This window comes from Hyperolius riggenbachi, chromosome 4 (genome assembly GCF_040937935.1).
Source record: "Hyperolius riggenbachi isolate aHypRig1 chromosome 4, aHypRig1.pri, whole genome shotgun sequence".
Taxonomy (NCBI): Eukaryota; Metazoa; Chordata; class Amphibia; order Anura; family Hyperoliidae; genus Hyperolius; species Hyperolius riggenbachi.
The window spans coordinates 311,983,962-311,998,965 of NC_090649.1; the positions used below are offsets into that span (position 1 = coordinate 311,983,962).

The 15,004-nt window shown below is 42.1% G+C and overlaps 1 protein-coding gene across 1 annotated transcript in view; it reads left to right on the forward strand.

Annotated features, from left to right (window-relative positions):
• The window catches only part of ECT2L (epithelial cell transforming 2 like), a 101,910-nt gene that overhangs the window by 67,000 nt on the left and 19,906 nt on the right, over nucleotides 1–15,004 (forward strand). The window contains exons 13-17 of the mRNA XM_068279498.1: nucleotides 3,321–3,440; nucleotides 4,794–4,883; nucleotides 8,761–8,975; nucleotides 11,129–11,276; nucleotides 14,232–14,305. Coding sequence (XP_068135599.1) covers nucleotides 3,321–3,440; nucleotides 4,794–4,883; nucleotides 8,761–8,975; nucleotides 11,129–11,276; nucleotides 14,232–14,305 — 647 coding nt within the window. The remainder of the gene's footprint in view (nucleotides 1–3,320; nucleotides 3,441–4,793; nucleotides 4,884–8,760; nucleotides 8,976–11,128; nucleotides 11,277–14,231; nucleotides 14,306–15,004) is intronic.

Here is a 15,004-nt window from a genome sequence, read left to right on the forward strand (position 1 = left end):
AAAAAAACCCAACTCTATATTACATATCTAGAACTATCAATAATAAACACAATATGTTAAAACACTTAAAAAGCCTATTATAACCACCTGCCTGCATAATGACACATATTTGCATATATAAAGTGCATGCTGCAATAATCAAATACACTGAACACTCATATGCTACGTATTGATAAATCTGGTCATTTAGAATTGTGTTAAGATGTTAGTCAAATTGGTAGAAATACTTAAACTGGTGAATCATGGAGATAACTAGATTCAGGGGAATTCTGGGGAGGAATCCCTAAGGAATTGAGAGGTATATGGAGGCTGCCATATTTATTTCCTTTTAAACAATACCAGTTGCCTGGCATCCAGATGATCTCTTTAGGTAGTGTCTAAATCACACACCTGAAACAAGCTAATCCAGTCAGACTTCAGTCAGAAACACCTGATCTGCTGCATGGTTGTTCAGGGTCTATGGCTAAAAGTTTTAGAGACAGATATCAGCAGGACCGCTAGATAACTAGCATTGTTTAAAAGGGAATACATAAAGCAGACTCTACACAGAGAGTTTTATGTGTGCATCAAACCAAGTTGAACCTGACAAATCTGACTTTGCAAATTTGGCCTAATTGGCTTCTCACGAGACATTGCTCATGCAAATATGCATTTGCTTTCGCATGACAAATTATGCAGGGTCAAAAACCAATACCAATGACCCTGCATAGTTTGGCATGCGAAAGCAAATGTATATTTGCATGAGCAATGCCTCATGATAAGCCAGTTAGGCCAGATTTGCAAAGCCAGATTTGTAATGGTGTGTACACACTTGAAAGATAAATGAAACATATCAGACCAATTTTACCCCCTTCCATGTAGTATGAAAGCCATACCTACACAGTCTATTCTGTTGAGCTGAACTCCCCATCAGATAAAAATCTTTGCAGGGTGCTCTACACAAAGATGCTGTACACATTCAAAAGATCATTATCTGCAAAAGATCTGTTCCTGCAAAAGATCCATTCCTGCAAAATGCATTCATAGTCTATGATATCTGCAGATTCTCATACACACCTTGTTTACCAGACTTCATCTGCATATCTGACAATCATCTGCAGATCTGAAAATCCATCCTGGTGGATCTGATCTGCAGATGAAGTCTGGTAAACAAGGTGTGTATGAGGATCTGCAGATATAGACTATGAATGCATTTTGCAGGAATGGATCTTTTGCAGGAACAGATCTTTTGCAGATAATGATCTTTTGAATGTGTACGGGCACTTTTGTGTAGAGCATCCTGCAAAGATTTTTATCTAATGGGGAGTTCAGCACAATAGAATAGACTGTGTAGGTATGTGTAAGAGATTGCGGAGAAGCCGCAGCAGCGTGCGTCTGAGGTGGCTGGGCCTGTTAGTGCACACAAACTGAAGAATACGCGCGCGCGCTGAGAGGCAGGACCTTTATGCCAAACGAGGAGGGATCAGCTGACCAGGTTGGTCAGCTGATCCCAGAACTAGTGGCCATTGGTTAATCAGTTGTGGGTGGCGCCGGAGAGCGCCGCTCTATATATACCTATTGCTGGTCAGTCTCAAGTTGTCTGCCGTTGCGAACACTTACGTGAAAGCACTCAGACCATAGTCAGATCCCACAGTGTGTTTGAACCAGGAGGACCTGGGAATTCACACTGAGCCAGATTACTTCTGTATTATCATTGTGTTATACTTCAGACTAGTTCCAGGGTGTCGAGACCATGGACCTCACACCCAAGACTAGGGATTCTGTGTTATCATTGTGTTATACTTCAGATTAGTTCCAGGGTGTTGAGACCACGGACCTCACACCCAAGACTAGGGATACTGTGTTACCATCATATTATACTTCAGACTAGTTCCAGGGTGTAGAGACCACGGACCTCACACCCAAGACTAGGCATTGTTTGATATCTGTTATGACCTATTGCATTCTTGACTATCCCTCTGCTTTCTGATTCGGTACCTACGCATATCTGATACCCTGTTGCCAAACCTGCCTGTCCCTGGTTACCGAATCAGCCTTCTGTCTCTGTACCTTATCTGCTCGTGTGTTGCCGACCTGGCCTGCCCGACCTTGAGAGCTATCCCTCTCCATTGAGAGATTAGTCTCCAGACCTGCTTGTGATGCCCACCTTCTAGGTGTCACTTAGCCTCAGGGCCTTTCTGCTATTCAGCCTGGGGCTCCACCCCTTTGGACGTCTCAGGCTGCTGTACTTAGTTCTTTGTACTTATCAGACGGAGGTAACTCCCATACGGCCAAGGACCACCTGCTCCTCGGGTGGTCCCACTCAAAGTCATTACTGTTGCACCAAACACTCACATTACATAGGTGTCCAGAGGTTAGTTATATCTGTATTATTGGTGATTCTGCAGATCAATAATAATCAGGTATATATCTGTATTCTTGGTGATACTGCAGATCACCAATAATCAGATTCTCTATGTGTGCTGACACCGATCGTTACAGTATGGCTCTCATACTACATGGAAGGGGGTAAAATTAGTCTGATATCTTTCATTTATCTTTCAAGTGTGTATGTAGCATTAGGGTTAAACTTGGTGTTTGACACGCATAAATTCTCTTGTGGTAAGCATTTACATATAGCAGACTGCATATCCCTTTCACTTCAGATGTTCTTTAAAATGAAAGTGTAAACATAATCTGTTCCTAATTATCAGCTTCTTCTGTGTAAATGGGAATAATTCATAGGTTATACAACAGATGTGGTAAAACAATTATCAGGACAGGTCGAGGCACTACTGATTGGGTTTAGAAGTACAATGTAGGCAATATATGCATTGCCAGCTTTATTGTGGTGCCCATAATGAAGTACAGCAAGTCAGCGCCTAACAGGATAGCAATGGAACGAGGCGATAGTAATATGAACCTTGCATTTCAGTTAAGTACCCAAAGTTACTTGGAGACAATTGTAACAATCTTCCAGAGGTGGTGGAGCCATTGTGTTGTTGGCACTTGGCAGACTAAACAAATGATGACTTTAAAAGTTCAAGAAAATGTAGACTTTAGCAAGCAACACATGGTGAGAGGCACAGTCATAAAGTTTTTTTGCTGGTCACAGGAACAACTTCATTTGTGAAAACTTCAACTACACTTAGAAACACATCTGACAACATGAGCAGGGATCTGCTTTGAGGCATTCTAACCCAATTTCATTAGCAGAAATATTGTGTCTTCCCTGGTTGTTGAGCACAGCCATTTTGTGTATGGCCCTTCATCTTTAATTATACTATTATTTAAAAAAAAAATGCTATTATTTTTAGAATTATCATGAGTCATTTTTGCAGGATAACCCACTGGAGTTTCTTTCACTCTACCTCTTGAAACATTATGGCAAAAATGAGCTGAAGAACAAGCTGTTGCAGCTGGAAGGGGATAAGGACAACACATTATCAGCATTCCTAAAGGTAAACTACAGGCCTTAAATTGTATTTATCTCTCTTTATGGATTATTTAAAATTGGACAGATCATATAGTTGTTTTTTTTTTGTTTTTTTGTTCTAAAACAGCCAGTTGAGTGTAATCATTAGTAAAATATCTATGGTGCTTTACATTTCTTTACTTCTTGATAATCTGGAAGTGTCAAAATATTCAAAATGCAAAGGCAAATGTTCCTGTACAGCAGTATCGGGTGTTTGTCATTTAAAGCAACCATGAACTAAACTTTACAACAGTCTAATGCTATCAGCAGTGTTTCCTCAGCCAAATGGAAGTGTTTTGGCTTCTGTTTACTTTCAGCTAGTTCCGAAAAGATTTTGACTGGTTCAACTGTCTTATCTGCATAGATAACAGCATTAGTTTTCTAACTCTGTTATGCACAAAAAAACAAAAAGGGACCCCTATCAAGTTATTAGTAGACTAGTACATTATGTACTCCTGTTTATCTCATTATGGACCTGGAATTAAGCAAGCATGAGAGCCCCTATTAACTCATCTCCAGCCATCCTAGTCAACGCTTAGCCATCTTATGTGAGTAGCAAGTGGTGGAAGAAAAGAGGGGAGGAAGACAGCAGCAGTGATCATTGGTGCTGATGGTGGCAGGAGGGGGGCAGTTTTGGGGTCATTGTCCTGTTTATAGTCCACTTTTGATTGCTTTTCAATCTTCTAACAGACTGTTTTGCAATTCTTCAGCACCCTCAGGTACATTGAATAATTAATTGTTGAAGGAAAACATTCCCAAACCATGACATTTTCCACTGCCATTCGTGTCTGTTTCTGCAGAAGGAGGAGAATGCATGACTCAGTGGTTTCCAGTGGAGGGGTGGGGAGGAGAACACTGCAGTTGGGGTCGTTTGGGTGGTGTTGTTGCTATGCATCCGATGTGACAGATCTTTGAGGCAGGGGTGACGGGTCACACTTGTCTGCTTTCCTGCGCGTTTTCTGCACAGAAAAAATGATTTCATCTGAGAACTCATGTTAATCAATGGCCTAGGTCACACTTGAATGCAGATTTTGCACACAGACAATAAACTGACAACCTGCACAAGAACAGTCCGTTTTCTCTATAAATTACATTAGCTGATGTAAGGCAGGGGTCACACTTGTCACTTTCTACACTTTTCAGAAAACTGAAAAAGACAAGTGTGACCCCTGCCTAAGGGAATTCCTATATACATGGTATTTTCTGGACTCAGACAGTCCTTATTGGCTGCCTCAGCTGAGCGTCATCTGGCACGTGGACCTAGCTTTAGGGTACCCATAAATGCAGGTTATGTTTGTGTGCTATGGCTGTATTTCATATAGTTCTTATCATGTTGCAGCAGGAGGATATTGAAGGTCACGACTCATCTGATCAGGCTGCTGCTTTGCCAGACCATTCTGAATCCAAACTCAAACAGCTCAGCCTGCTGGTAAGTCAAAATCATTTTTGGAAAAATGAATAGAGCACTTACTACTTATGCAAGGTACAAGTATTACAAAACCTTGTTAGAGCTGTTTTTCTGCTATGTTACTTTTGTATTATTCCATGTAAATATTATAATTATAAAGTAATATGTTATGCAGAGCTACTGCTAAGTATTAAAATGGCACTTTGGAATCAGAAGATATCATCTTTAGTGAGAAAAAAAACATTCTCACTTGTTTGGAAGCTTCCGTTAAGGTGGCCATACACTGGCCCGATTCCCGGCCATTTCGACAGCAGATTCGATCCTGGGATCGAATCTGCTGCCAATCGTTCGCGGTAAACGCCGCCGACGATCCGATTTCCTCCCGAAATCGGATCGGTCCGTCAATCGCGCCGTGCGGGAAATTACCCTTGATCGCCCGCGGGTAAAGTGCGCGTCGCTAGCGGCGGCCGATCCGATGAAAAATACATTACCTGATGCGGGCTCCCGGGCGTCTTCTCCGCATCTTCTCAGCGCTGCACCCGCTCCATCCCGGCGCTTCCTGGGTCACTGCAGTGACCCAGGAAGTTCAAATAGAGGGCGCTCTATTTGAACTTCCTGGTCACGGAGTGACACAGGAAGCGCCGAGATGGAGCAAGAACAGAGCGGTGCAGCGTGGAGAAGATGCCCGGGAGCCAGCGTCAGGTAATGTATGCGCGGGGGGAGGACAGGCGGCAGGAGCAGCTGAACAGATTGTGATCGGTTTCAGGCTGAAATCGATTCACAATCTGTTTGCAGTAAAGGCAGCCATACGATCCCTATCTGATCAGATTCGATCAGATAGGGATCTGTCAGCTGGTCGATCTGATGGCACATCGACCAGTGTATGGCTGCCTTAATTCTTTGCTCTTTATTTCTTCCAGCCATATCTTCTGAGGTGGTCATTTCCATCCATTAACAGCTAGTGTGGGATGGCAAGGGGACTGGCTTTTTTTCTGTAAACATATTTTTTATTTGATTTTCAAGTTAAACAATCAGTTTACATGACACCAAGATAGCAATCCAGATTACAGTATTTCAGCCGTATAGCATTTTCTAAGGCAATAAATGAAACATTGATTGCAGTCTTGGGATGCACTGGGAAATAGCGCCTTCAGATAATATATAAAGCGGTAAGTGAAGCAAATAACCTAACATTATATCCTAAAATCCCAACTCCCTATTCCCTCCCTTCCCACCCACCCTGTTGCTCTCTCAAATGGTTATACCAGAAAAATGTTGATAATGGCTGTGCATGATGTGTAAAAGATAGCAGTCTCAAGTAGATAGTTGTAGGGGTCCTAAAGATTCCAAGTAGGTCCTCAGTACAGTACGAAGCAGTGTATTTGAAAGGTTCCACAATGTTGTGAATTTCGGCTTGAGAAAAAAAACGCAAAATAAAAAGGTTTCAATTTTTTAAAGAACCATTTGGCTCCTTTCTCTTAATGAAGAAGAGCATCATATCTATCCATAGTGAATAGGTCAAACATTTCGTCTTTCACATGGTGTATCTTTGGAGTAGTAGGATATATCCATCTGTTAAAGATGGCCTTGTGTGCAGCAGTTAGAGTGACATGTAAGATATCAGATTTCTTTAGGTATTTTGGAGGAACTTGATGGTGGACGGAATTGCTATGGAATAAATATAACAGGGTTTTTATCATGCTGACCACATTTGAATCGTGCAAGTAATCGAGAGACTTGATCCCAAAATCTGGCTATCTTGGGGAATTGCCAAATGCAATGAACCATGTCTGCTGAAGGAAGTTTACACTTAGGGCATTCAACTATGAATTCCCGGGGGGGGGGGGGGGGGGGGGGAGGATGCTATAGCGAGAAAAAAGAGATGAGATTCTCTCCAGGTCTCATTGATGATGATGATGATACGGAAATTATTTAAACCTTCTAGGGTATGTTCTTCTAGGAGTGGGACTGAGAAGTATTTGTTCCAACGTGTTAGATTGAGGAGTGCTAATTTTTGGGCATCTATTTGAAGGAGACCATTATGAAGCGAGGAGGGGGAGAGTCTCTCAGTAAAAGGTTTGAGGAAAAGATCAGAAGGGCGATTTCAGATAGACAGGCGATATTTACCAGATGTTTATGTACATAAGATCTGATTTGACTATAGGCCAAGGAATCAGTTTTTGGGATATCCCAGGAACTATAGAGCTCAGAAAGTTTCCACCATCTCTTCTCCTTTAGATTAAATAACTGTTTGCTTATACCTTTGTCTTCCCATTTAAGAAAAGAGCTATGTTGCATTCCAGGGATAAATTCAGGCATGCCCTAGAGTGGCATATATTTGGAACTTTTCCAAGGTAGATTAAATAATTTCATAACTTCTTTCCAGGTAATGATAGTATATTTAATGACTATATTATGTCTGAGGCTGGGGGACTGGCTTTGATGGAGAGGGCTGCTACCCACTTCCCATTTATGTGACCAGAAGCGATGTGGCCCATCATGGACACAGAGAGATGCTCTCCTAACATCTCACAGTGGTGGAGTGAAGCCTTTCTAAGGAGGAGACTGCCTGTTTTTCTCACTACAGGTGTTTTGTATTTAATGCCATGTGATACCCTGTAAAAGGAACCCGAGGTGTGAGACCTATGGAAGCTGCCATATTTATTTCCTTTTAAACAATACCAGTTACCTGGCAGTCTTGCTGATCTTTCTGGTCAGTGGGGTCTAAATCTCGCACCTGAAACAAGCATGCAGCTAGTCTTGTCATACAGTATTTGTCATGGACATCTGATCTGCATGCTTGTTCAGGGTCTATGGTTTAAAGTATTATGATAGGTACACACGATGCAAATTTCTGACAGTCTTCTACACAATGGTTCTTGACTGAGACTGCCACTCGTGCAACCTCTGTCTAGAATTCAGTGAGGCCCCTGACTCCCTCTTTACCCGATCAGGTCAAAATAGCACCACATTCAGTAGGTATCTAATAGACGCCTGTGTTAGTTTTCAGTAATTGGGCACCCAAGTGGTGATTTAGGCACCCCATGCGGCTACAAGCCAATGGCTACTACATAGTAATTAATGATTGTAGACGACTGGCTACAACTATTGGTCATTTTGGTGCGGCTATTAAAGATTAGTTTTAGGTATGGGGTAGGGTTAAGGTCAGGCAATGGGATAGAGGAGGGGGTTGAGATCAGGCATTAGGCTGGGGGGTTAAGGTTAGGCACTTTCAGGGCAGGTTGGACATTAGGTAGGGGTTTTTTTTTTAGCCACTTATCAGGTGGCGGGGAGGAGGGTTTAGGGTTGGGCACCCATGGGGGGTTAGATATTAGGTGGGGTGACTAGGGCTAGGCATCTATAATGGAGGGTTCAAGTGAGAATGGTTGCTGGGTACTACATAGTAAAATATTGGTATTTTAAATTACGGCTATGTTACCATTTACTGGCCATTTACTGGTTGGACTTAAGGTGGCCACGCATGGTACAATAAAATGATTTTACAGCAATTCAATAAGAAGGATCGGATTTCCCAAAGCATCGAAAGTTTTATATATATATATATATATATATATATATAATATATATATATATATATATATCCGATATAAGTGAATCGGGAGTGGTGGATTTGTGCAGGGTAGATTGTAAATGTATTAATATATACACCCAAGCAATTTTTGCAGACTTTTTAATCATTTTTTCCATAATTGGGAAGAAATTTAACACGTGTGTGGTACCATTGGCCAGATTTTTCCAAATGGGAGTGAGGTTGGTTGTGAAATTACTGTAGATGGCAACCACCACTGTCTAGCTTTTTATCTTCACAATTCTTCCTGAAGCATAATTCACGCTCACAGTGATAATTTGCCATCTGTTGTATGTGTTTTACACACAGGATAATAAACTGCTAGCTGATATGGGAGATAAACGCTCAAAGTTTGCCCACGAGATTGTGAGGAGCGAGAGGCAGTATGTGCAAGTCCTGGAGATCATCAGAGATGTGTATGCGGCCCCGCTGAAGTCAGCACTATCCTCAAATCGCGCCATACTGAGCATCTCTAACATGCAGATAATTTTCTCTGACATCCTCAATATTTTACAGCTCAACAAGTATGTTCATGTGTATATCATCTCCTATAATGGCTGCTTAATTACATTATTGGGGGGAAGGTACCAGGCTTTCACCCTCAACTATTATGGCCATTTCCATAACATACTATGCATGCCATAGAATTACCCTTCAGTGGTGTCCTGAAGTGCCCCATAGCTTCTAGGATCCTATGAAACACTCGGGGTTTGCTGTGATGGGGGAAACATATTTGTCACACCTGCCCTGACAGCTATTTAGCCTAGAATCTGCCTCGTATTCATACAGTGATAACAACATGGAAAAGGTTCTAATCATGTTCTACCACTAACGAGCTTGTCTAGTGGTGATCTCATAACGGATTGCCACTTCCTATTCTCCACTTTCCAAAATCTGATTGCCTTTTTTTTAAAATACCATATTTATAAAATATTTTATTGTACTCACTTCACTATAATTATACTAAAGTGGTGATCTGCAGCTCTGTTTCCTTGAATGGAGCAATGACTTGCTAGCTGTGATTATTACTGATCACGGTAAGAAGTAGCAGTACGTGGCCTATTGTCTTTCATTGTCACTACATTCCAATAAAATATTTGAATCAATCACCCGTCAGCCTATGGCATTGTAAACACTGAAAGAAATGAATTGGTGATCACGCTGTTTGCCATTTATACAAAAATGGCAATCAAGTTGAAATTGGGTTTTAAAGAGAACCTGAAGAGTGAGGGATATGGAGGCAGGAGGCTGGAATATCTATTTAAATGTAAACAATGCAGATTTCCTGGCTGTCTCTACTCTCCAATACTTTTAGTCAAAGAACCTCAACATGCAGCTCAAATGTTTCTGACAAAAATCTGACAAGATTAGCCACATGCTTGTTTCAGGTGTGTGATTCAATCATTACTGCAGCCAAAGAGCCAAGCAGGGTAGCCAGGTGACTGGTATTGTTTAAACGGAAATAAGTAATACGTATGACAGCCACCATATCCCTCTCAGTTCAGGTTCAGTTTAACCACTTTTCCACCACTGCAGTATATCTAGGTCCTCTATGACTTCATCTAAGTCACAAGGACGTAGATATACGTCTTGTAACAGAAGCAGTGCTGTGCAGGATTGGGCTTGTTCCTGTGCAAAACCTCTGGCACTATCTGCTGCAGCACTAATTGGTGAAAGGGAATATATGTTCCCTCAGCCAATAAGATTGATTTTTACCATTAAAAATACTTTTATTTTCTCAGTTCATAGTGAAAAATACACACTGCAGCATTATTTCAGAATCAAATATCCTCATCATAAATTGTGACAGAAACATAATTTAAGTTTTGAGATACCGTAAACAGTAGAAATAGCCAAACAAAATTTGTGTTCTTTATCTGCAATAGCGCTTTTTATTTTTAAGCTGGAATTGGTAAAACTAAGAAATAATGTTTTTTCCATTTTTTTCCTATTTTACCCATTAAAATGCATAGAAAAAAAACTGTTCAAGGGGAAAATGCCATACAATGAAAGCCTAGTTAGTCTTGAAAAAAAATGGTATATATTTAATTTAGGTGTCATAAGTTGGGATAAAGTTATTGCTTATTTAATGGGGACATAGCTAAAATGTCAAAACTGCTCTGGTCCATAAGGGGGAAACAAGGTCTAGATGCAAAGTGGTTAAAGAGGAACTGAAGTGAAAATAACGTAATGCATAAAAATGCTTATTATTTTTATTTATTTTTTTTACAATATTTATCTTTAGATTATTTAGTCACTGTTTGCCCATTGTAAAATTGTTCCTCTCCCTGATTCACATTCTGAAATTTATAACTGGTGGTGACATCTTTAGTTCTGCCAGGTGATCTGTACGGAATGTTCCCTACTGGGAGTTCTATGCACAGAGGGAGATATTGCTTGCTTGGCAGTTGGAAAAAGCCATTATTTCCCACAATGCAACAAGGTTCCCAGACAGCAAACTGTCAGGACCATGGTCATGACATCGAACTGTGGGAGGTTTTTTTAACCACAATATCAGCCATACAGACCCCCCGATGATCTATTTGAGAAAAGGTAAAGATTTATCATGAAAAAGGGGGTATCAGCTACTGATTGTGATGAAGTTCCTCTTTAACTTTTACTTACCTCTACTAAGGATACTAAATTAACTGATTGATCAAATATATTTTCAATCTAGGCAGCTGTTAACTGACCTGGCAGAAAGACTGCAAGAATGGGGGCCTGCGCAGTGTTTGGGAGATATTTTTTTAAAGTTTGGATCAAAATTGAAAACATACACCAATTTTTTCAACAACTACACAGTGATCCTGAAAACGATTGACAAGGTAAAGTGTTACAACCACTTTTTTTTTAACAATATTACAACCTTGCCATGGCACTTATTATGATAAACTGTAGTTTGTGCAGTATAGATGCCATCTCCTTACAGGTCAAGCCACAGGACTAACCTATTTCATCATTTGCATGCGTAGCTACATAAGAGCGTAACTCCTTGGCAAGTCACAGGGTCTTCCCATGCATCTGAGAGGACAAAGACAATCCACTGTCATTGTATTTATATACACAGCCTCACATGGGGTAGTTGAGGGTAGTTGTAGGAGACATCCAACAAGGTGCTGGCCACACTGGTGATTACGCTGATAAATGTTCATAGTAAACTGCTGATCTTCCTGGTGTGATCCTGGCGTGATCAGCACCCATGTATCAACAAACGCGGAGTGCTGGGACCTGCCTTCTTTCCATACCCCTCAGATGGTAACGTGTAGCCTTCATAAAGGGTCTGCACCTCCAAGTTTTATAGCTCTTAAAATATAGCTCTTTATTGAAAATCCATTAAAAAGTGGTGGTTAAAAAGTGCGGGGTTGGTGCTGACCCTTTCTGAAGACCACGTAATACATTGCTGCTCGGCTTTTGTAACAATCTGGTCTTGATTACTTCAAATTTTCTAATTCGTTTCCTCCCTTAATCTATATATTACTTTTCAGAGTGAAAATGTATTAAAAATACGTTAACCTTATATCAACCTTTATCTAACAAAGCACAACTTATTTTACGTGCAGTTTGTCTTGCAATGTACTGAAAAGACACCAACTAGATAAAGTGAGAGGAATTTAAAGGGAGTCTGAAGCCTAATTTAAAAACAACAGCCAGATACTTACCTAAAGAGAGGGAAGACTCTGGATCCTATAGAGCCTTTCCATTCTCCTCCTGGTCCCTGCGTTCCCCCGTAGGCTCCCCCGTTAGTCTACTATGACCATTCTCCCCGGGTTAGGCTGGCTTTTGCAACACTCGGGCTTCTGAAGACGGGACGCTTTGTACTGCGCATGTGTAGATGCCCTCTTTCGCGTGTGCACAGTACAGAACCACCTGTCTTTGGAAGCCCGAGTGCTTCTGAAGACTGCCAAAGTCTCCCGCAGTGGGAGATTTAAACCGAGAAGCCTGCGAGGGAACGAGGAGACTGGGAGTTGAACGGGAAGGCTCTAAAGGATCCAGAGCCTTCCCTGTCCTTAGGTATGTGTTTTTTGTTTTAAATTAGGCTTCAGATTCTCTTTAGCAAACCAAGGCCAATGTCTTCTGGAATGCAGCGGTAATGTAGGCAGTGGATATAGGAACAGATATGCAGGGGCGTAGCAATAGGGGTTGCAGAGGTAGCCACCGCATCAGGGCCCTTGGGCCTGAGGGGCCCCCCCTCAACTACACTATTAGCTCTCTATTGGTCCTGTGCTCATAATAATCACTTCTATAGATACTTTGAATAGTGGTAATCATTGACAAACTGTTCCCCATCCCCTTTGTACATCTCTGACACTGTAGTTGCCATTGGCAGGTTTTGGGGCACCGTATCAATTGTTATGTATAGAGTGCTTGGAGAGGCCCTATGTAAAACTTGCATCGGGGACCACAGCTCCTTAGCGGCACCACTGCAGATATGTTACTTTATATCTATTATTTAGTATTTATATAGTACACTGCTGACATATTCTGCAGAGTATATAGTTTTATCACTCAAGGTTATTATTATTATTATTATTATTTATTGTATTTATATAGCGCCAACATATTACGCAGCGCTGCACAATAGATAAAAGGGTTAACATACAAGGTAGGACATACAGGAAACTCACAACAAAACAAGATCATGCAAATGATTTGATAATACAGTGTCATAGGTCAAAATAGAGACTGTTCTAGTCCACAAGAGGGGTGATTGTCAGTAAGATTGCATAATCAAGCTGGAAACACTAAGGGAGATGGCCCTGCCAGAGACTTACAATCTAAAGGGTGGGGGTGGAGACAATAGGTGCATCTGTTGAGAGGGTGTCTAACAGAACATGTTATGGTGCTGGTGTAGGGGGGTATGTGAGCATGAAAGGGTGAGTCTTGAGAGCTTGTGTGAAGGTATTAAAAGTGGGGGCGAGTCTGGTGGCTGGAGGGAGCAATTTCCAGAGAGCAGCTAATTGCGGGTGGACCTGGCATTCCAGAGGCCACAGGAAACACGGAGCGAATGCCTAGGGGTAGGATGGATAGGAATAAGGTTATGCCTAGGGGGTGTGTGGGTAGAGTTTGGGGGGGAGGGAAGGGGAGGTGCATGGGGGTTGAGGGCCAAAAGGGAGTCTAAGGACAAAAGTGGAGAGGGTGCGGGGAAACAGAAGGGGGACAAGGTGTAGAAGGAGGTGGAGGTAGAGCATGTGGTGATGGGGGAGAGCGAGATGGGAAGGGAGATGGCTAGGAAATGGTGGAGGGGTAAGGGAGTGAATAGGAGGAAACATTTTGTACTGATGGGATAAGGTAGGATGGGGTGTGGAGAGTGGAAGCATAGACAGGGGGACAGCAGTTAGACCAAAATGAGGTAAATGTCACCAATGTTCACAAAGGTTCCCATACATCTAGCCATATATAAGCAGAACAAGCAAGAGACAGATCTCTGTGTGACTGGAGACAGATCTGTTGCCTGCCCTATACACCACAGGCCAATTTTAACATGAAATCTCTTGGTAATCAGCCTTGTGACGCCACCTCCGCTGCCTGGCCGCTGTGCCCCCAAATGTTAATGTGCCCCCTGGTGCTTGTGCATTTAAATCTCACTTGCTGCTCCCGGTCTCGTCCACTGGCTCCCCATGCGTGCCACAGGAGCAGCTGGAGCAGTTGAGAATTGAATGCATGGGGGAGGGGGGGGGGCACATTTATTTTGGGGACACACAGTACGCGCACATACATACTCCATAGATGAGCAATGTCACTTTATCAATATGCAAGAATCACACACTTATTTCTTATAGTGCAGGGAAGACACGCCAACATTCCGAGCTTTCTTGAAAAGGCATGACCAGACGGTTGGCACTAAGATGATGAGGTGAGTCACAAATGTTATCGTCAAAGGCACACATCATTGCTGTATAGATATTCAGAACACAGAATGTCAGTGAAATGCAAATAATTCCAACTGCATGAAGATGTAATGCAATTTGTATGCAGCTTGGAATTTGACCAATCAAGTTTAATGGGAAGTGGCTCTGCATGCAAATCAGAATTATGTGCATCTTATTGGCCATCTCCTATTGGGAATTTAGTGGCATGTAGAGTTTATATCAATAAATGACAAAACCACTTCTGTCACCTAACCCCCCCCCCCTCCCGGCGGTATGATTATTTCCGGATTTTAGGGTCTTTTAAAATGTTTCAGACCCTAAAATCAGGAAAAATCATGCCGCCAGAGTCTCTGCAGCCGCCCCTGCTCTCACTCGCCTCCCTGGGCTCCAGTGCTGTAATTTTACCTCCATCCTGCGGGTGGCGCTGTAACTCTGTGGTGAGATCGATGACCTGATCTCATCAGAGTGATTCAGAGCCTCGGAGGACAGGAAGGAAAACGGCTACCGACGGCTGGATCCCCCAGGAGGTGAGTAATAACGCCCGCTGCGCGCTATACTTTGCATAGAGCTCCTGGCAGCTAGCCCGAGCATAGCTTGGGATTAAACAACACAATTAGGAGGTACTACTGCGGGGCATATGCTCCAAGCAACAAAGACACTTGTTTATAGAAAAATTATCAAAA